This window comes from Melanotaenia boesemani, chromosome 11, assembly GCF_017639745.1.
Source record: "Melanotaenia boesemani isolate fMelBoe1 chromosome 11, fMelBoe1.pri, whole genome shotgun sequence".
NCBI lineage: Eukaryota > Metazoa > Chordata > Actinopteri > Atheriniformes > Melanotaeniidae > Melanotaenia > Melanotaenia boesemani.
In genome coordinates this window covers 19472663-19495037 of record NC_055692.1, presented here as the reverse complement: position 1 = coordinate 19495037, position 22375 = coordinate 19472663, and the positions used below count along the sequence as shown (strand labels likewise).

The 22375-nt window shown below is 39.9% G+C and overlaps 2 protein-coding genes across 2 annotated transcripts; one reads left to right on the top strand and one right to left on the bottom strand.

Annotated features, from left to right (window-relative positions):
* The first annotated feature begins 577 nt into the window (after window positions 1-577).
* Window positions 578-4397, top strand: p2rx2 (purinergic receptor P2X, ligand-gated ion channel, 2). Its single transcript, XM_041999912.1, has 12 exons — window positions 578-830; window positions 1202-1337; window positions 1437-1508; window positions 1623-1698; window positions 1784-1880; window positions 2341-2421; window positions 2505-2655; window positions 3316-3446; window positions 3546-3636; window positions 3714-3779; window positions 3885-3962; window positions 4247-4397. Exons 1-12 carry the CDS (start codon window positions 664-666, stop codon window positions 4343-4345), a joined length of 1245 nt encoding a protein of 414 aa, XP_041855846.1. The 5' UTR covers window positions 578-663; the 3' UTR covers window positions 4346-4397.
* A 1547-nt stretch (window positions 4398-5944) lies between these two features.
* On the bottom strand, window positions 5945-22111 carry pole (polymerase (DNA directed), epsilon). Its single transcript, XM_042000475.1, has 48 exons — window positions 21877-22111; window positions 21627-21762; window positions 21467-21547; window positions 21321-21365; window positions 21142-21234; window positions 20882-21036; window positions 20643-20787; window positions 20473-20553; window positions 20241-20348; window positions 20053-20163; window positions 19850-19935; window positions 19566-19685; window positions 19312-19444; window positions 19113-19226; window positions 18802-19014; window positions 18611-18718; window positions 18404-18532; window positions 18196-18298; window positions 17968-18114; window positions 17721-17866; window positions 17445-17593; window positions 17221-17313; window positions 16694-16996; window positions 16352-16547; window positions 16027-16241; window positions 15508-15610; window positions 15308-15388; window positions 15096-15218; window positions 14779-14988; window positions 14439-14651; window positions 14205-14348; window positions 13975-14115; window positions 13679-13832; window positions 13373-13479; window positions 13014-13190; window positions 12630-12853; window positions 12317-12537; window positions 12025-12229; window positions 11424-11597; window positions 10193-10318; window positions 9651-9783; window positions 9152-9353; window positions 8913-9044; window positions 8602-8795; window positions 8297-8497; window positions 8059-8184; window positions 6377-6466; window positions 5945-6279 (listed from the first exon to the last, which is right to left on the bottom strand). Exons 1-48 carry the CDS (start codon window positions 21939-21941, stop codon window positions 6157-6159), a joined length of 6879 nt encoding a protein of 2292 aa, XP_041856409.1. The 5' UTR covers window positions 21942-22111; the 3' UTR covers window positions 5945-6156.
* Window positions 22112-22375: the final 264 nt, after the last annotated feature.

Below are 22375 nucleotides of genomic sequence, written 5' to 3'. Positions count from 1 at the left end.
AAACCACTTACATTATTAATTTTACTAAAGTAACTATATTAACTGAAATTTACTATTAGAAGTAAAAGAAAACTAATTAACATCGATAAACATCATCACAGAAACTAATTAGGCCAGTTAATTCTCAGACACGCACATACACATACTGTACATAAGGATTTTCTAAGACAGGGAAAATCCTTACTCTACTCCTTTAGTCAACAAACTGCACTATGTACATTTTTTCTCTCATGAAGTTCAGATGGTAAACTTACAATGTTAACTTATTTTTGTATCTCTAAAGCAGCAGTTTGATGTTTTCTTTCTTTTTTTTTCCTTTTTTTTTTCTCAGAGATGTAAAAGAACAGAAACTGGCAAAAATTCTTTTAAAACATATTAAGAAAAAAACTGATATTATTATATTAAAACCTATTGTGTAAGTTCCTGTGTGAGACTTTAAACATTTAATTTACATCAGTTGTGTGATTCAGCAAAATCATCATGAAATTCACAATCCAACCATTTCTGAGCCCCACCCCTCATCCGCTTCCTCACTCACTAGTTCCAGGGATGCTTGAGTGAAATGCAGACGGGAGCAGAGCAGGAACAAATAGTAACAAAGAGAAATAATGTAAAAAGGCAGCAGTAGAATCAGAGAAAATAGACTCAAGCATATCTCCAGATATGAGTGAAGTATTTCAAACTGTCATCATGGGACTACGTGGCTTTTTAAAAGAGTACTTCCAAAGTTTCTGGGACTATGAGACCCCCAAAGTGATGGTGGTTAAGAACAGAACTCTCGGAGTCATTTACAGGGCTGTCCAGTTTCTTGTGATCACTTATTTTATCTGGTAAGTTATTAGCACATTTGTATATTAGCATGACCAGTGACAATGCATGAAATTCACAGGCTTACTGAAAGTGAGATAAAAAAAAAATAGTATTTCACTGTGTTTAAACTGCAAGTGCAAAAAGTATAACCAATGGACACAAACATTAAAAGAGAACATTACTTAAAAATAAGGAGTTTTTAGAGATCTTATAATTTGTTTAAGATGTCCAGAGCATAAATCTCTTTTCTCTTGGATGACTTGCATCATCTTCTTTGTTTGCTTCAGCGAAGAGGGCTGAACAGCTCTTGGGTAACATGATACCCATAACAAAATTTCATAGTGTGGCAGAAAATGTGATGTTGCCTCTGTCTGTTCTATCATCCACAAAGGTATGTTTTTATAAGTCAAAAAGCATACCAGGAGAGTGAAGCCCGTGCAGATAGCTCTATTTACACTCGCATGAAAGGCACAGCAGTTCATGGAGATGATATTCTGGACACTGTGGAGTACGCTCGCCCCTCAGAGGTGAGCTGAGAATAAATGCTGCAGCGTACCTCCTGGACTCTAACAAAATTATGCTTTTGAAAACATTAAGTTTTTTTTCTTTTTTATTTTTCCATATAGGGTGGTGATGTTATCAGTACAATACTGAGAAGAGAATTCACTTTTGATCAGAGGCAAGGCACCTGTGCTGAGGTTAGAGGCCAACTGAAGTCTCTTCAGTAATAACAGCAAAACTACACATAAGATAGCATCTACACAGACATTTTCATCCTCAAATGACAAAGATATTTCTTTTTTTCTCTTCAGTATTTCAATGTTGTCAATGCCAATTGTACAACAGACTCTGATTGTGTCGAGGACGAGGTCAACTTTGATGGCCATGGTACTGCTATGACATCTTAGATCATCTTTCTGTAGACCTGGCTGGTTTGTACTCGACCTTTTCTCTTATTTAAACACTGTTACAGGGAGGAGGACTGGAAGATGTGTACAGTACTACAATCATACCTTTAAAACCTGTGAGATCCAAACCTGGTGTCCTATTGAGGAGTATGCTGCTGTACGGTAAGGCAGATGATTGATAATCTACAGCAGGTTTACACTGGATCGCTAAGTTATCCAATGGAGATCTAAATTGACTTCTACTTAGCCCAGATATTTTAACAATTAAAACAAAATAGGGAAAATGTAAAGAGAAAATTAAATTGGCTAAGAAGAATTTAACATTGTAAGCAAATGAAAAGAAACAGCAAAAACACAAATAAAAAAAAAAATGAAATAGAAACGTTTTACCTCATAGTTTTAATTGAGTTTAAGGACATTCATACAGATTCCATCAGACTTGTGAGCTTGTTTGAGTAAAAAAGAGTAAACAAAAAAAAAGTGAGAAAGATGTGAAATAGCGTGTGTGTCCTTTAGCTGTTGGAGGAGGCAGGAGAACCAGAAAAAAAAGCAGTTGGGATCTTCTAAGTGTGGGGAAACAATGCCTTTAATAAGGACATTGATTACTTATTGTCTTCAACAGAGAACCACCATTAGTGGAGGCCATCAATTTCACCGTGTTCATCAGAAACTCTATCCTCTTCCCCAAGTTTAAAGTACTGAGGTACAGTAACTGCAAAGCCTCTTACAAAATGTAGCAGTCAATGTTTTTGATTTTGATAATAATCATGTTCTTTTCTTTTGCAGGGGAAATATTAAGGAAGCCCCATTCAAGATTAGAAAGAGATACCTGAATAAGTGTCATTATCATGAGGAGAAAGAGCCCTACTGTCCAAACTTCCGCCTGGGTTACATTGCAAATCAAGCCAGAGAGAATTTCACTGAGCTCTGCAGGACTGTAAGTGTTCGGCCTGCTGTGTAAAATGTGGCATTGGTTAAAGTGATGATTGTTGTTTTTTAATGAAAATGTGTGTGTTTTCTTTTTAATTATTCCATTTCTTGTCATGTGACAGGGAGAATGTTCCTTGATCAATAGAAGTGCGAACAAACTGTGACCGGCCAGACAAGCAAAAATGTGCGAAATGAAAGTCTTAATGCATAAAGACCAGCATGACAGATTTGCTGATTAAAAATTTTTATTAACTGAGCTAAAAGACTGGAAATAGAAGCTGAATAGAAGTGACACATTGGCTTGGAGTAAATGTGGATTTTTATTCTTCCTCTATAAATCTGTTACCTGGGGCAGCAAAAAAAAAAAAAAAAAAAAAAGAAAATTGTGATGTGCTTTCATTTAGGTTCAATTATTGAGCTGTTTTGTTCACTGTAACTGATACAAGTTATCTTAGTGTGATACCACATTTATCTAGTGTTTCCTCTGGTCATGCAATCAAAAAGGTTGTTTTAGTATTTTATTCCTGTTTTGTCTTTGGCAAGTTTGTAAATCTTTCAATCATGTTGTCGATGCTGATCTCATTCCCTTAGCGCCTCAGAATTGAATTCATTTACTGTAAGAAGGCACCAAGATGCGTCAGATATTTGTCATGCTGTTTGTCCTTAGGGAGGAGTGATTGGTGTTTTCATTAACTGGGACTGTAACCTGGATCTGGATCCTTCACACTGTAAACCTACATATTCATTCCGCCGACTTGATCTCCGAAAGGATCAGGACAACTCTGGGTACTACTACAGGTTAGCACCAAGACCCAGCATTTGACTGTTAGACCGTCATTTTTACAAGAGTGTGTTACGATAAGTCTAATTCTTTTTTTTATCATTGGGGTTGTCCAGGTTTGCCAAATATTACAGTAAGAATGGAGTAGAGTCTCGGACGCTCATCAAGGCCTACGGCATCCGCCTAGATATCATAGTTCATGGACAAGTGAGGGAATCCTCTTTTATTCTGACCTGCTTTTTGTGGCGATTATCAGTGTGTAACTATGTGTCAATTCTATGCAGGCTGGTAAATTCAGTCCTATTCCAACCATCATCAGCTCAGTGACTGCTATGACTTCAGTTGGGATTGTGAGTTATTATCACCTCACATCTTAAAGAGATCAAAGACACACGTGACCGGTCTTCCCACCACAAGATATTCATTTATTTATTGTCTATTTCTTTCTTCTCTAGTGTACTATTATCTGTGACTGGATCATGCTGACATTTATTGACAAGAATGAAGTCTACAGTGAAAGAAAGTTTGATGAAGTGAGTAAAAAGCACCATATTTTTAACCTTAATTCACCATTAACAGTTCCAAATTTTACATACTTGGAAGGTGAGCTCACATGAATCTTAGCTCCAAACATATCCAGTAAACTCCCGCACAAACTAAACGGCTGTAGTTGAAACTATCCAGGTACTTGATTTTCTTTTGATTTAATGCTATTTGACAGTATGAAGGTTTTTAGTCACATGTTGAGAGATGCTGGTGTGCTTATCAGTAACATCTACAGAAGTCTCTGTAAGTGAGGTATAATGGTCTCTTTCAGGTGATTAAGGAGCCTACAGATCACATTCCCACAGAGCTCTTCTACATCAGCAGCTATGGCTCAACCCATTCAGACTTGTCAGACGGCGTACCACTCTGATGCCTTCAGAGCTGCCTCAGTCATCAATCACCAAGTGCATGAACTCACTTTTTTTAAATGACAGCAGCAACCACAACAGCTCTGAGTGGTTTCTGAGGTGTCTGCAACAGCTCATTGATGCAATCATAAAGTTGTGCTGTTATTAGTAGAAAGGAACTGAGACAGGCCCAGGTGCCCCTGGGAAACCTTCCGAAATACAACTACTGTAGCTCTATAAGTGTAACTGAATATACAGCAGGTTCAGTTCATATATTGTTTCTAACCTTTATGGACTTCAGCTGCTCACCACTGGAATGACACCTGCTTTTCTCTATTATTAGAATAATGCTAAGACCATATAGAGAATGTGTTTATTTTCTCAGGATGAAAAGAACCAATCTATTTCACAGGGAGAAAATAATTGAAAATCCGATCCTTAAGTCACAAACCATTCCTATGTATTGCAAACATTCAGTCCAATAATAAACGTTATTTATAAACTTGTCTCAGACAGCATTTGTATGACATCATTTCCTTAATACAGAGTATTGTGAAAATTCAAAATCTACACATTTTAGATAAATCTGCATGTTATGCTTCAATAATTAAAATATCTTACAATATTTCCTTTAATTATTTCATCTGAAAGACAAAAGAAGCCAAGCAGGAAAAGTGTACAGTATAATGAGAGGATATGAAGGAGCAAACTGTGAGGAGCCGCATGGAAGAGCAATGAACAGTAATCAAATAATGCAGACAGTTCCCATAAAACGGTTTCTCTAACAAGATTGTGGGGGAGTGTGAATCCATCTGTATTCCTGAGAGCATTACAAATGTCTGTGGTGAAATTAGACTTGAGAGTCAAGGCTTGTGGACTGATGCCATAGTGAACAACAGACAGCTACCTATGGGTTTAGAAATGATGTTAGACGTTTATGATATTAAAAGTTCAATTCACTTCAATTAAAACTGAACAAAAAAATATAAATTTCAAGTTATAAAATACCCCTATTCCCCATTTAAGTCATAATATAAGTACAGTAGGGGTCAGCATGCCCCTGAGGATTCAATCTAACTGTACCTCAGTTCATTGTCTGAAATGTGATAACTGTGCTTCCGTGGGAGACGCCCCTCAGCAGTCAGTCCTTTGTTACAGAATGCAGATGTGTGAGCTCAAAACACTGTGATCCAGTCTCACAGTATTTATAACCACCATTATTTCTATATTGAATAGAAGGGAAAAAAATGGCCATACATAAATTTACATAAATATATTCAATTAAATGTAGCCTCAAACTGCCTTTTGAACACATTAATACCTTACTAAATAAATAAATAAAACTCTTGTGATCATTAGGTTATAATCATGACACCAGCAAGTGTTTGATTACAGGCTGAAAAAATAAATGTGGAGTGGCTGTTCAGGTTACTGAAGTTACACACAAGCCCTAACAGACACAAGAGCTGCCAAACTCAACGCAACTCTAAATTAATGAAAAATTCCAGAGTAGATGGCACTCAAAAAGGATTAGGTTCCACTTAGTGCCAGAACTACAGTCTATGGTTCAAAATAATACAAAAAGACTCAGAGTTTAAACACACGTATCATTTATTTATCAAAATTAGAAAATATTCATTTAATACATAGCTTGAATGAGAAAAAAATCACACACATATACAGAGATCACATTTCTTATCCAGCTTGCTTCATCAGTGTCCTCATATGTAATGGCAAAGGTCACAGACATTAAGGCTGGTGAAATGCATCAAGTTTCAGCATTGTGTTTCCTTGCTGCACAGGAAGTGTTGGACCCCCATGTCACATGCTGCTTTTACTGAGCACTCTGGCTGATCTGGGGGTTCATCACAAGCAGCCAGTCGATGGTCTCCTCCAGGAATCTCATGTGGTAGTGGGATGCTATGTTCCGAAACACAGTGATCTGCTCAGAGAAGCTCTTTAAAAGGAAGAGAAAAAAAAAGAGCAGAGTCAGATGGAAGTCATCATATGCTTTTGTTGCTAAATTGAATCACGTAACACGTTTAAGTAGAAACCTTGACTGAGAAAGTGAGGTCGAAGTCTCCAGCACATCCGCAGTAGAGGGGCATGTTAGCTTCCTTCACCCCTTTGCATTTGGTACATGTCTTAAAATCAGAAAGAGTTTCAGGTTTAGGAACAGCTCAGTTTAAATGAAAGAAAATAACCAATTTAGATTTTTTTTTTTTTGAGAAAGGACATCTAACTTAAGGTGTTGCTACACTTTATTGATTAAATACAACTCAGTTCAGTGTTCCCAAAAAGTAACAGATAATTTAACTAGCAGGCATGTTAATAGCTTCTGACTGGGAATTACCTACACTACACCCGATGCCTGCTTTATTAAGCTTACTTGTGAAATCTAGTTTAATTGTGCTTCTATAAATTGTACTTTTACTAAGTTTTAAAGAAGAAATTAATTTATTTTAATTGCTTGTTGTGTACTGACCTGCATTACACTGAAATATTGCCTTCTGTCTTGTCAACCTACAGATGTAATATATTTTTAGGATCTGCGACTGGCTTGAAATAATAGAACTTACTATAATAGAAATAACTATATTATTTTTAAATTATTATTGCAAAAAATTTGCCCCAAGAAAATCAAAAATGAGAGCCTGAACAATGTTTTTATTGGATTCATGTGAAACATCCAATAATTATCAACTGCTTTTTGATTTTGAGGGTTCTTGAATGTTCAGATTAACTCATTTTCAAGTGAATGACTGCAGATAGAAGCTTTTAATATCCTTCAGAAACTTCAGACCAAAGAAAGCACCAAATATAACAGAAAGAGAAAAATACAGGGGCCCACTAAGATGCCCAAACACTATAAGATTTAGCTCCTATTATAAAATTCACAAGTGAAAAGGTATCTGGAATATAGCTTTAGCTGAATTCAGTTTAATTATGGTTTTATCGTGATTATACTTATAAGTGAATCCAAGTAAAATAAACTGCTCTGCCCTGCTAATGACACTCAGTTGTAAATCATGTCAAACTAAAAACTGTTTTAGACTTCAACTAGAGCACAATGTCACAATGTCTTATATTTGTATGCTCAAACTAGGGCTGAATTTTCTGTTAATCTGGATTATTTTCTTCTTTCATATGCAACGCTTCCATAGCTAGCAGCAGACTCTGAACAGGTATACAGTAAAGAGAGCCGCAGTCCACGCCTGGAATTTAGCTGTGCATTTAACTACAGTGACAAATGCAGTTAAATGCACATAAAAAGTATAATTGTAGTACTGTGCACATGTCTTCAAGATGCAGAAGACAACTTCAGCCCACAAACTCTCGTTTAGAGATGACCTACATCAGGGGAAGTATTTCTGCAGTGGATACCATATGATAAGGATCCAGATGTCAAGAGATCACGGATGCAGTTGTGTTGCATCTCTATGCAAGATATGAAGCAGTTTATACGGTGGGAAAGTTGTTTACTTTTGTTGATGTCATTCATTCATATAAATAAATAAAATATAAACAACATTTTAACACATAAGCTTTAAGTGTAATATTGTTTTTAACAAGTTTGTAATGTTTTTAAGAAAGAAAAGGAAAAAAAAAATCGATTTAAATCTGAAATCAGATTTAGTTTGAAAAAAAATCAGAGGTTATTTTTAGGCCATATCGCCCAGCCCTAGCTCAAACTGCTCATTTTGTCTACTGGGTATTAATAAGCTGTTTTTCTCACCAGGTCCTGCAGTGTGTAGCTCATAAGTTTCTTCTGCAGCGCTTCTACCAGAGCCATCTCAATAGACTCGGTCTCATACTGTGCCTGGCAGTTGGAGCAGAACCACTGAGGCAAGACAGACCCGTCCTAAGGAGACAACACAGTTTGTCCCCTTAACATCTCTGAAATTTAGCAGGGTGCCTTGTAATGGAAGTACAGTGTAATAACCTTGTAGCTGTTAGTATAAGGTGCTGCTTACCTGTGCCACTGATGGGTCCTTGCAAAGGTCAAGGTCCCGACAGAAGTTGCAGTGGTGGCAGATGACTTCTGGCAGGATGTAGGAGTTACAGGGATCGCGGAACTGGGCTTCCTCTGAAAACTCTCCAACATCCACGAGACGCAGGAGGTCTCTTTTCAGCTTGTTCACCTGATTCACAATATTGGCATCGAGTGAAAGAACCTAAAGAGATAAAAGATGGAGAAAAAAAGTGAATAAATGTCATTTAAAATGTTTAATGAAGGAAGGATAAATGAATAAAAAAAAACATGCCCATGAAGTGGTACCTGGCAGACATATTTGATAAACTCCAGTCCAGGGTTGTTGAGCGGCAGGTGTGACCCAGGCAGGACGGGGAACATCTCTGAGGTCTGGGTCACACTCCTGGTTCCCGTCACCTTTTTCTGAATTTTCTGAGTGATGGTGAAAATGTTCTGTGTCAGCTCACTGGCCACATATTCCTGGGAGAAAGAGATCATCCCTATAGAGGAAAGTATTGAGAGTAATTTAATAAATAACAAGATCTAGCTTGTGGAAAGTGTATTGAGCATCATATGCATTTCAGTTCCTGAGAAATACATCAGCAGCATCATCTTACCTGGAAGAGCGTTTACGTCCCCGAGCACCTGCTGGGAAGCCTGGCTGCCTCCACGTCTTTTAATTGGTGTTGCTCCAGGAGTGTTACGTCTCAGCTCCTCTTTCATGCTGTGGTATACTGCAGCAATGTAGGCTGGCAAGGGGACAGATGTTTGTTTGACTTGAAAACAGGAAAAGCTAAGAGATGAATACACTGAGATGTGCAGATGTTACATTTTATTAATAATTTATCCATTTTACCTGAGACAATCATGAGAAAATATTGTTGACAGGAGGCTGCTTGGGGTAGATATTGCATGATATTCCAACTGCTTTCAATAAGCTCCTCCACTTCATCAGTCTCTTCATCTCTGTCATCTTCTTCAACATTGTCCTCATCTTCATCCTCGCTGCCATCTTCATCTCCCTCCCCTCGACTGTTTTTTTTTTGTTTGGCTCCTTCCTAAAAAGGGCAATCATAGTGGGAGAGCATTCAGCGTACTCAGCTTTAACAAGGGTGTCCAGCTCAGGCCCTCAAGGACCACAATCCTGCAGGTTTTTGACAATCCTGTGCACCAACACACCAGACTCAAATTTATCAGTCATTGTGCAGAACTTCATAGGCTGTTGGATCCGTTTAATTTGAGTCAGGTGTGTTGGGAGCAGGGAAAAATTCAGGACAGCAGCTCTAGAGGACAGACTTTGGACACCCCACACTTTAACTAGGGAGAATAAACAGGTGATTTTCAGTTTCTTGTACCTCTCCATACAAGATGCTGGAAGGCAGTTTCCCTTTCACACCTCCATAGTTGGCTAGGTCCATCCACATCAGGAACTCCCAGCATCGTGAGAAGGAGATGGACAAGGAGTGGAAGATTTCTCTAGAATGTATACTGGAAGGGAAGCAGAAAGGTGATGTCAGGTCTTCAGCACAAACAACAAGAGACAGACGAGACCATCACCATGAGTTAGAAAGATTCGGGAATTTCATCATTTAGTTATGACTTCCATTAGAGAGATGATCTCATCTTTAAGGCTCACTTAATTGAAATCACTTCCAATGATGGATACCACAAAACCATCTATGGGTTCTACATGGGTAAGTATATTTCTCTTGACTTCAGGGTTCTGGCTCTTATTTTAGACAACAGAAGATATACCAACACAAACATCCCGTGACTCAGCTGACTGTCTGTGTCATCTAAAAATAAACATAAATGCAAGTACTCAAAATAACAAATCAGAGGCTGAAAAACAATAAAAGAATACTAAGTAATAATATGTGTGTAGATGTAATCTGACCTGTTGGTGATGTATTCTACGTAGGCAATGGCATCATCAATCCTCCGTTTTTTAGTGCACAAGATTATCTTGTTAAAGTTTCCGTACACCACAGTTGAACCCAGACGTTTAAACTCTGCCACCAACCTGCCAGTGGAAAAGGAGGCAAATTAATGAAGGAACAGGACACAGCAAATGCTGTCAATTCTTCATCTGGTGGATAGATATATATAGGAAAAGTTAAATCATTATTATTGATAAACAGTCTGCACTTTTCAAGGTGTCTAGGAACCATAAAATGAACAAGTCTAAAACCAGACATATAGTATATCTAGTTTCTATGGGGTTGTATGAGTTGCTAAAGCAGAGAGAAGGACCACCATGGACGTTATCAGCCCAATGAATTCAAACCACCTGAAAATCCAAATTACACTGTATTTCAGAATATTTCCACCACATTACCTTGTTATTATTAATCCCCTGAAGGAAATTATCATTTTAAATTATGATTTATACATTTTTGGTTATCAGAATGTCATCAACTTCAGGTAATACACTGACTACAGATAAACATCTCACAGAGATCCACATCTGATGAAGTCAAATTAGTTAAAAAAAACCCCACCAAAGATTAAAATAGGCTTAAAGGTCCCATATTATGCAAAATTCCCTTTCTAAAGATTTTCTAACAGTTATATGTGTCCTCATAGCCTGGTTATGAGGCCGAAACATAAAAAAATTCTGTCACCTCTCTCACTTGCTCCACTTTTTAGTGAATAAGTACTCAAATGGGTGAGTCTGAGATCTTTCCCTCTGTGACCTCACGAAGGGAAATAATCACTGAACCCTGGTTGTGGATGCTGCCATTGACCCGTCCCCTAGCTAGCTGAGCCTGCCCTCTAAAATCACAGAGCAGGCACCAGCGAAAGCCAGTTCCTTTTCCAGAGAGGGGCGTGGACAGGCACGACTCATGAACATTTAACAGTTCAGACACAGAAACTGCCTGTTCTCAGTAGAGCTTACTAGAGCTACTTTTGGAATGGCTGAAATTAAGGACCAAGACTGGATTTGTGGTAACACACCTTAAAAAACAATGTTATTGGACCTCTGAAACACATCTGAAATTGTAAAAAAAAAAAAAAGGTATAAAATGGGACCTTTAAGAAAACAAAAAAACAAAAAATAGAAGCTTTCAAGATGCAGTCTGATAAATTATGAACATGTTTGTAGTAAAAAATCATTCAGCACTTACTGCAGAAACACCTTCTTCATCATGTTGTGCAGGGTGCGATGCAGTGCTGGGTCATACAGCAGAGAGCTTGGAGAGCGCAGCCAGCGATAGAAGTGCATCACCTGGTTGTCTGCATACACATTGTGGTACTGTGTGATCTCCCTGACCCATCCAACCACCATGCTTTTTAAGATCCTGCTCAGACAACATGTAGACCACAAGGGGTTGCACAACATGTTAAGCGAACGTTCAGGATGGGGATTTAATCAAAGTCAAGATTCAATGCAATTTATTGGTTTCCTGGGCTAGGACATTATTTTTAGAAATACTGATTGGATCACAGTGAATTGGCTCAAATTGATTAATCTGTAAAGTGCCCTGAGATGATGTTGTGAATGGGCACTTTACATATAAAGCTGAATTGAATTAAACAACATGGTTTCTTAAATGTAGACATGAGTAATTATGGATTAGATTTCTACAGCCCTTTTCACGGCACCCAAAGGGCTTAACAAGATAATATGAAGGAAACCCCCACAGACAGTTTACAAATTGTCCTTGATGGCTTTAAGGCGTCTCACACACACACACACACACACACAAATAAGGGTTGATTACACACCTGAAAGTGTTGGAGCAGAGAGCTGTCTCATCGTAGCTAGCCAGAGCGCTTGCACCCTGATTTCCTGACATCATGTCCTCCAGTGAGGCCTGCTGGATCACATCAAAGCTGACGCCTAGACTGGCTCCACCCTCCATGTCATTGACATGCTGCGACTGGAGGATGGTGTTCACTGCCAAGCTCTGCAGGTCCAGCTCCACACATACTAGGAAAGAAAAATAAAACACAGAAACTCAGAAAGGGAAACTTCCAAAAACAGCCGTTTACTGAATGATCCTGGTTGTGTTTGTACCTGTGGAGTAACATCCTTGAGAATTGATCTCCACAGAGCACCTGTCATCGCTTTCCATGACCAGTCGACTGTCATCAGCTTCTTTCCCTCCAAGGTCCGGCCTGGCTGTGGGTGAAAGCCACAGCAGGTGGTTGTGTTTCCGTAGATGTCGAGCCAGAAACAAGTCTGAGCCAAAAATGGACACATCCTGGGGCAAGTTTCCCACGGGTAAGTGGTAATACCTGAAAGTGAGAAGCACTATATGTTTTAATAACTAATAACTAAGCAGAGTGAGAATATAAATGCAAAAGTGGGCAAGGTGAGCTGCTCATACCTGGCCATGTCAAAAGCTTGTGACAGGCAGCTGTCCAAGTTGAGATAATGTCGGATCATGCGCCGGGCTCCATGGCGTTGCCAGTCCAGCACATTATAGCTGATCTCATCCACCACGTGTACTGGAACAACTGGGAACTCCTCAAACACTGGCATCCTTACTGCCAATTGACGTAACTCCCAGTTTGACTGAACAGCGATGAGGGTAGGCCCACGTCGTTCCTCCTGCAAAGGACAGACAAGCAAACACTTGCTGATTTAGTACATTTTAATATTTAGGCTCTATTTTCTAATTTAGTTTACAGCTCCAAAACCATGCAAAAGTGAGCAGTACCTATTTGATAATGTCACATGTTATAGTTTTATAATGAGCAGTATATTTTACCTTGTAGTTTAGCAGGATGCGCTGCAGTGCACGGGAGATAGCTTTCATATCATTTTCAGCTCGAACCTCGAAAGTGTGTTTCTCTGGAGGCAGAAGCTCCTCTGTGGTCTTCTCCAGGAGGCTGGTGCGCTCAGCTGTGTAGAGGTTACTCAGGTTGGGCATCTGGTTGCTTCGAACCTCAAAAAAAAAAAAAAAAACAAACAAAAAAAATAGTAAGAAAACTTTAGAATATTTCTCTGTAGCTGGACAGCAATGCATTGCGATATTAGTAGTGAGATAAAACATTAATATTTTGTCTATCGAGGATTAAAACAAACACAGAGAGCCGTCTGTAAGAAAACAAATAGTTCTACACTCACTGTGTCCAGGACAAAGATATGAGCTTTGCGCTGAGAGGGGATAAACAGGCCAAACAAAGCCTTGTGGCCCTGGGTGTGATGGTACAGGTACATGTGGCGAACACTCCCTGAGTGGACATAGCAGTTGTGGGAAAATGGTTACACACAGTGAAATTCACATGCAGGTTTCAGTTTCTGTTTCTGCTCGCACAGCAATTTTATGGCTGAGGAAAAGCAAAATGATAAGTAAAAACAAACAAAGCATCAATCTGTGGGATGATCTTAACATGAATTCAAGATGATGGCTGTATCTTAGACAAGTCTTACCAGGTTCCAGGTAACTGAATTGGGCCAGAGACCTCATTTCCAGGTGAGCCAGATCAAACGTGTCAGCCTCCCTGCCGGCCAGATCCCTCACAACATGTTTGTTGACCATACACACACATCCGAGTTGCACCAGTGCACGGAACAGCAAAGGGACCTGAGAGGAAGAAGATGAGCTCAGATTAATGCTGAATTCAACTTAATTAGCACTTTTATATGGTTTATACAGTTGATGGTCAACACAAAAAGACCCTTGTGAGTGATGTTATGAAGACAGTGGAGATAAAATAGATACTAGCCTGTGTTTCATAGACCCCTTCGATATCTGGTGCAGAGAGATCTGCGTTGATCTCATTGATGTGCTCCTGATACATGTCCTCTGGTACAGAGTACTCATAAAGGTAGTACACCATGTTAGAGCGAGGCAGCATGCGATTCACCTTAAGTCACACAAAAAAAGATGGTTTGACGTGCTTATTGTAATTTTAAGATTTGTTGCAAATGCATGATTTTTTTTTTATTTACTTGCCTTTTTATATGTGGCTCCTTCCTCCTGTTTTGGGATTTTCTGGTTGACATAAAAGACTCGTGGGATATTGAGTTTCATGCAGTGGAGATCATTTCCAATTACAGCCCACAGCTTGTACAGACCAGGGTGACTGGTCTCAGCAATCTGAGAGGCAGGGAAATTGATGTCACATTCTGTCATTTTCCATAATAAACTGTTTTATATGAACTTAAACTGTTGGTGACTTTGCAATACCTGCACGATCTGCCATGGCATGTCCAGGATGCTGCGTGCTGTTCTGCGGAGGAAGCTTCCCAAGCCGGTGGTTGGGCCATCTCTGATCACCCCCCCACCAACGGGTTGAGCTTCACCATCAAGGAGCTTCCTCCTCTTCTTTCTTTCCTTCCTTTGCCTGAGCTGCAACTCCCACTTTTTCTTATGGTAGCGCAGCCACACTAAACGCTCCTCCTGCATAGCAACACCGTTGTTAATACTAGTACCTTTTCTGACACCGACATTACTTCTGTGTAACTACATGTTGCATTGCAAAAGGACAGACTAAGACTAGGTGCATTGGCACTGCCGCTTCCCCTACCCTTGTCTTTCCTGAAGGTGGAGGAGGTCCCAAGATTTCTCTCCAGGACTGCGTGAGCTCGACATCTTGAGACTCCACTTGGCTGTCACCTCCCTGTGAAGCCCGCTTCCGCTTGGTGCTGATGAGGATGGCTGGCTGCAGAGGTCTAGCTGGCATCCCAAAGTCCTCTATGTCTGCAGCTTGGCCTGCTTCTAGAGGCTGATGAGCTACCTGACGGGAATAATGAAGGGGGTAAAGGGGTTTATGAGTTAAAGACAGTGCTAGGACCAAATAAAAACTTTCAGTGTTGAGAATGTGATCTAACATTTTGAACTTACCTTTCTCTTGCCTTCACAGGTGAACAGCTCACTTATTTTCTTTTGTTTGTAGATATCGTTTTTTTCAAGGAGTTTTTTGTGGAGCCAGTCAGGATGCCTCACTCTGGGAACTGGATTCTTCACCTTAGAATGGACAGAAGCCATTTAAATTTATGTCTAGTTGAACCTCAGTGATATCTAAATAATTGTCAGTTCTGAATTTAATCTTTAACCTGCTGCAGAGCTGCAGGAATGGTGATGATTTTCTGGACAGCACTACCCAACCTCTCGATATAATAGCTCCAATCAAGGATCTGGAAAAGCCCAAAACATGTAAACATAAGAATCAAAGATGATGACAAAACCAAATTCACTACCTCCATGCTTATTTTGCTTTTCCTCTTAAATTCAAATTTCACTTCTTCAGACTCACAGAGCGAATGTCCAAGTCATGCAGGCTGGGCATCTTCAACCACTTTCGAAGGAAATGTTTCTTCACACTTGGCTCTGCCTGGAAGATGGCCAGAGGAATAGCCCTGATGGAGACACACATGTATCAGTTAGCGTTGGATCAAAGGTTTTTTTGCCCCTCCTAATACCAACAAATGAAAAACAAAATCTAGCATAATTTTATTTGGTGCCATTTATACCAGAAAATGCATCATATCTACCATTTCTATTATTATTTTGGCTATATCCTATTGAAAGGTAAATGACATGGTGCGTGAACAGTGAACAGTAACATTACAGACTTAATCCATACAATATGTAGACAATGTTAAAGAATGAGTAACACAATTTTACAGTTTAGCATCAGTTTAAATGAAGCTACAGCTGCAGTGATTAGCGATGGTGAGAAATCAGGTTTGTTTGTTAAAATAACACTATGTTGGAAAACAGATTTGACTGTTTACAATAATACGAATTGTTATTTTCCAAGCTGTTGCACCACCTTTCTGTGACAGGGGAACCTTCGGGTTTGCGGGAGATGATGTAGCGACAGCTCAAACCAGCATCTTTCACCATTTGATCTCCCAGGAACTCTGCCAGTCTCTTGGCTGTGCTGATAGATGTGGATTTCTGCTCTCCGTAGTCTTCAAGCTTTCTGGACATTGAGCGATTTTCTGAAATCAGGTCAAACAGCTCTGCATCTGGCATGTTGGCAGCCTGAAAAACAAGTGAAATTAATCAAATTTTTGTGAGTACTGTAATAAACAAACTGAAACCAAGATACAACACAGACTTCTGTTGTCCAGCATCACTTCCCAGAGATTTACCTTGCTATAAAGCACATCCAGCCAGTAGTCGGCCACTTTGGCCACAGATGCATAGACTTCTTCCAAAGTGGTGCCTTTGAGGAAAGCTTCAAACACAGATGACTGAAAAATCTTAATGAGCTGGAGCTCCCCTCTTCTCTTCACCTCAAAACCTTTCAGCTCGGCCAGAGACCCATCCTCATTAAACACAGCGTACCTGAAAGGAACAGCGAGATGGTAAACCCCTAATCTAACATCCTACAACAAGAGGAAGTGAGCCATTAGATAAACTGCAGCTGAGTAATCCAATCACAGAAAATTAAAAAAAAAAAAATAATAAAAAAAAAAAAGGTTTTGGCATACCTCTTCTTCAGCTTCTTGCCTTCCTCTTTGGAAGCGGGCAGGATCATTGCCAGGTACGGTCCATCCACTTCAAAGAAAATGCTGTTCTCTGACCTGATGTTGTAATTGAGAGATACGGGGTCAACCAGCTCGTGATACTGATCGTTAGTGAATCCCTCCTTCACCATGATGTTCAGCATGGCCCCTGGGTAGGAGATGGTCACCTTGGGCTTCTTCTCATTACTTGTCTTTACCACAAAGTTCTCAGGGAAGGTGTTGGGTAAAACACACCAGATTCCATCAGTGTCCAACTCAAGGGGCCTCCTAAATCACAAACAGGAAGTAGAATGTGACACGTAAATGGAGACTTATTAAATAAAAAAAGCTGAACTTCCACACCTGTAAATTTATATATTTTCTAAACAGAGCATAAGATGTGAGAGTTGGATTCAACCTGACGTGTTGGTAAAAATCTGCAGATGAAACACTGCACTGACCAAGAAAAGACTTTCTGTGATGTGGTTTCAAATAATCTGTAGGACTCTCACCCTATTTGTTCGATGAGCTCTCTGGCCTGAGTGATAATGTTGGCTCCAGTGTAGCACACAATACCAGCCATCTCCATGGAGTACCAGCGGGCCCTGATGGAAACACAGACAGCGTGTACAACATTAGATTAGCAGCACCTACTGACTTCACAGTAAGAAAAAGCTAAAGAGGTCAGATAACAGGAGAAGTGGATCATTGTTAATTGCATAATGAAAACTCCTACCCTTTCCTCATGACGTAGCCATAGAAAGAGTTTAGAATACACTTGTGAGCCAGCTGAAGAGACTCGTAGAGAATCTCCATGTTTTTGCAGCGCTGCACCTCAGCAGCATCTCCATTGTCCTGAGCTGTTGACAGTTTCTTCTTCCACACCTTCAACAAAAGCAGCAAAAAATAACTATTTTACAGCAAACTACCCCGATGAACAGCTGAAATCAACTGCAATAACAGCAGTGATCACCAAAGGGGGGAAAACAGTACTAAGATTACTAAAACATACTTTATGAAGTCCTTTAAATTCGTAACGCCGATCCCTGAAAGCTCTGACTGTGTCAACATAAAAGGAGTTTTCTCTCTGGCAGATGGTGGTAACTCGCTCCTCCAGCTTAGTGACGTGGATCTTCTTATATGCCTTCTTACAGTAGTCTGCCACAAAAAAAAAGCCATGTTCGACTACGCTTTGACAAGCAGTAATTCAGACTGATTGTTACCAAAATCTGCTACAAAATATGAAGAGCTGACAGTACCTCCCAGACGTTTCTTCTCATGTTTGGCCTGCTCCTCCCTGCTGAGAGTGTGGAAAGCCCGAGGGGGACCGTTGGGGAAAAATGGAGGGAACTTCTCAGACTCAAGTTGCTGCTGGATGCGGTGGAATTCGCTGCGACTTGCCGGCACTGCAGACAGATTCATATTCTTTAAAAATCAAAGTGAACAGGACTTTTTAAAATGGTCTGAATCATAGAGCACTGTCTTACTGATTTCTCCTCTCCATTGCCAGGCCATCTTCCTCTGGCAGCCAGCACCAGGTTTGTTAAAGTCGCAGGCAGCACATGTAGCTTCATCAACCATAGCTGATGGCTAAAAAGATAAAGATGAAGACAAGCTCATGCATTTTAACTGAATATGTTGTTTTATTTTTTAACTTTTGTATAATCTTTTTTACTTCTGATTTTCAAATTCTACCTGCAGGCGGTTGGTCAAAATGATATTTGGGTACATTGCACCGACATCAAGATGGTAGATGAGGGGGCATTCAATCCTGTTTGGAACTTCCTTTAAGGATGTCAGCTTCCTTTTGATTTCATCGCACACCTGACACAATACCAGAGTTATACCACGTCATAAAAATGAAATGGCTGTAATAAGGCATGAAACAAAAAGACAACACACCTCATTAAAGTTAGTAACTTGCTCCAGAGGGATTTTTTCCTCTTCCTCAATAGCATGACGCATTGTTCTCTCAACTCTTTGCAGGAGGAAGTCAAAAGCAGCAGGGTTCTGTAAACACGTTACACCAAATGGTAACTTTTAAAGCACTTAAACATGAAGAGATAACACAATGAGAAAGCTAGCTTGTCTACCATTTTAAAACGACAGGGGATGTCACTACGAAACACTCCAGACTCCAGCGCCTCCACATGTCCGCCCACATAGGTCTCAGAGTCCAAGACATGGCCGTCATCTGTCAGTTTGTTGAAGACCTGCTCCTGCTTGTTGGGGAACACAATGTTGGCATGGAAGGCTTGCACCATAAGCAAGGCTTCACACAGAGTTCCTGAACCTTTGCGCAGCACCTGTTAATAGGTGGACAACACCAGAAAATGATAAATCATTAAAATACATGTATTTTCTGAATTCAAGTCTTCTTGTATCACTCACAACTGATACAAACCTCATCAGGCTCCATGGGGATGATGGTGCACAGCGCAAAGATGAATGGGTGAACATATTTCATGTAGAGGTAATATGTGGCCACAGCATCTGACACAGAGTAGGTTGCTAAGGTCTTATAGAAAGAAAGAAAAAATATTGATTAAATGGCTTGAATTCTTTATTTTCCCAGCTTTAAAACATGAATCCCAGTTCTGTACCTGTGGCTCCTCAGTTGCCATGCGGCACATCTCCTCTGGATCCAACTCCACTGGGTCGTAGCCCAATTTAGCCTTTGCTGCTGCCTTTAGATTGTGACTTCCAACCGGCAAGTAGCTGTCTCTCTTTACCCACCTGTCACACAGGGGGCACAGGTTGGAGGGATGACAATAATTACTGATCTAACTAAAAATAAATCTGTATTCCAAAGTGTGTATTTATATATACTACAATAACATTATTTCAAGAGTCACACCTTAAGCAGTCCATGTGGATGGCTTGACTGGACTTGTACTCCCCCTGGCTGTCCTTCTGGAAACCGATCTCCCTGTGCATGCTCAGTCCATGGAGGGTGGCCCGAGTCTCAACAAAAGGCCTGGAGACAAAAAAACAAACAAAAACAAAACAAAACAGTGACTTCATAGTCTGACATTTTATCTTTATACTATTTTTTGTTTGCTACATGATTTGCTAGTCATCACATTGTTTTTATTTACATTTTACAAAATATCAAAACTTAGGTAAAAAACAACAACTCACCAATCAAAGAAGTCTCCGTTGTAGGTTACAAAGATGTTTGGTTTGGTTTCTTGTATGTGATCAAACCACCTCTGAATGAGGGCAGCCTGCAGCCAGTCATGTAATAACAGGTTATCACACCAACATAACCATACAGCAACCAAAAATAATGTCATATTTTTGTAATTTCGTTGAAGCGTATCTACTGTAGTGGAAGTACAAACCTCATCATCTTCATTAAAAACAGTGAAAGGCCCTTCATATTCCGGTTTGGGAGTAAACTCAAAATCTTCAATATTCTCAGAGACAATCTCTCTGTTTGTGATTAAAAAACCCTGTAAAGGTAAATAAGAGTCAGTAAATATGACCTAAACAACATGAACAGAAACAAACTTGCAGAAAAAAACCCCACCTGTCCATCTATCATGTAGGAGATCATCATAATCTGATCCGTCTCTGCGTCTGGGAATTTGAGTGGAAGTTTGGTGGTCTCAATGTCAAAAGCCAAAACAACCGGGTCCTACAGGAATAAATGAGCAGAAACAGTTAATTTAAAAAAGCTCTGGTATAATGTCAGCCTACTGTATAGTTATAAATGAATTATGGATCTTTAATTAACAACATAAAATACAAAATCTTCCTACCGGTCGCTCCACAAGATCATCTCTACGTACGATCTCTGGCGGATAAGCGCTGCCTCTGTATCGAACGTTGTACCAGTGAGCCTGAGCAAAGTAAGGACAGGTCAGATCAGCAAGTACAAGGGTCTAAAGAGAATTTCTAAAACACAAGCAGGATTGAAAACTGTTCTTACCACATGAATCTTGAGGTCAATGGACACTCGTACATGGTAAGGCACATCATACTCTCTCATGTCCACTATGTTGTCCAACTGATCTGCAATACTCTTCAACATCCCATCTTCATCTGCTGAGGTCACACTGCCGCCTGCTAAGGCACTAAAAACCATCAACAATGATCAGACATCAAGTGTAAAGTGGAGATGCCAACATGAACTGCTCAAGTACATGAAGTGATTTACAGCGATGTTACCTTGACAACATTGAGGTGTATGCGTCATTGGACTGCTCCCTCTCTCTGTTCTTGCGTACAGCTGGAGCAATATCACGCTTGACTTTGACAAGGTCATCCACAGTGTTGAATGACAGCTTGATGTAGCTTCTCTTCAGGCCAACTAGATGGTTCGGCTGGGGAGAGCATGAAGTTATTTTCAAATCTCACTATTTTTGTTTTACACTCAATAATGAACCACTTGAGTGCTATCTAAAGGACACTGAAGGTAAAACTCTCACCAGGTCCAGGTCCTCTTTTGGGAGAATTTCAAGCTTTGCAACCTTTCCTTGGAACTTTTTGGACAAGTATGAGATGACTTCTCTGTCGCAGTTCTGAAAGTAGCATAGTTTTTAAGATATTACGATATTTTTAAGATGTTAAGTAACAAAATGCTGGCAAAACAGAGACAGTGACTTACCTTTTTAGTGGCAATGTAAAAATAAGGCTTGAAGGGAAGAGCCACCTAAAGACATAAACATCAAGAAAAATATGTTAAGTGCAGTGTGAATGTCAAAGGGTGTAAGTGGTTGTTTCTAAGTACTGGGCTTATTTACTTATACAAACCTTGAACCTGCTCCCATCCTCCTGGATGAAATAATAGTCCACAGCACTGATCAATCTCTTGTCCTCATCCAGGATCTCCGTCTACAAAAACATATCAGTAAAACGCGTAAAGTGTATGCAAAAAACGTAACTCGATCTACCAAACACTGCGTGGACTTACAGGGTGCATATTGATCAGCCAGCCCGTTTTCTCTCCCGGCTCCTTCACCCTGTCAAAGCCGAAGCGGGCGTCTATGTCGTCGGTGAACTGGCTGCGCTCAAGCCGCTTGAGAGCCGACATCGAGGAGCCATCATCCCTGGTTAACAAAATGGAGCTACAGTAAGCTTTCAATTTTCTACCGTCATCTACTAACCTGCATTGCATCCACTATGATATTTAATCTATCAACAGCCAATGGAAGGAATCTTACTGGTTTTCCTGATCTCCACTTTGCCCTCGGTCCGTCCTGTACCGTCCGCTGTTTTGCAAAACCATCTTCTACCGCGGTTTGTCCGGGTGCAGTGAAGTGAAATAAATAAACAGCCACTCAACTTTTACAAACAAACGCGTAAAGCCACATTTGTAAATGTATTGCTGTTATTTGGAAGGCTTGTCTTGTGCTTTCCGCGAGACCTGTGTTTTCTTGTTTTGGCGCGTCTCTGCAGTTGCCGCGAGAGCAGGAAAAACAAAGATGTTTTATTAAAATGATGAATAACTGCACAGTTTCACGTAAAACTAGAGTATTCCTCACATTCAGACGCTTAGCAATGGGAATTGGAACGAGGAAGCCATTTGTACCACTATTACATTGTAAAACTGCAAAGTTTTCCACGTTAATGTAAGATAAAAACAGTTGAAAAGAACTTTAAAAAAAAGTTGTGAGCCTTCGCATCCTTAGACACCACTGAACAAGAGGACGGACATGTTGT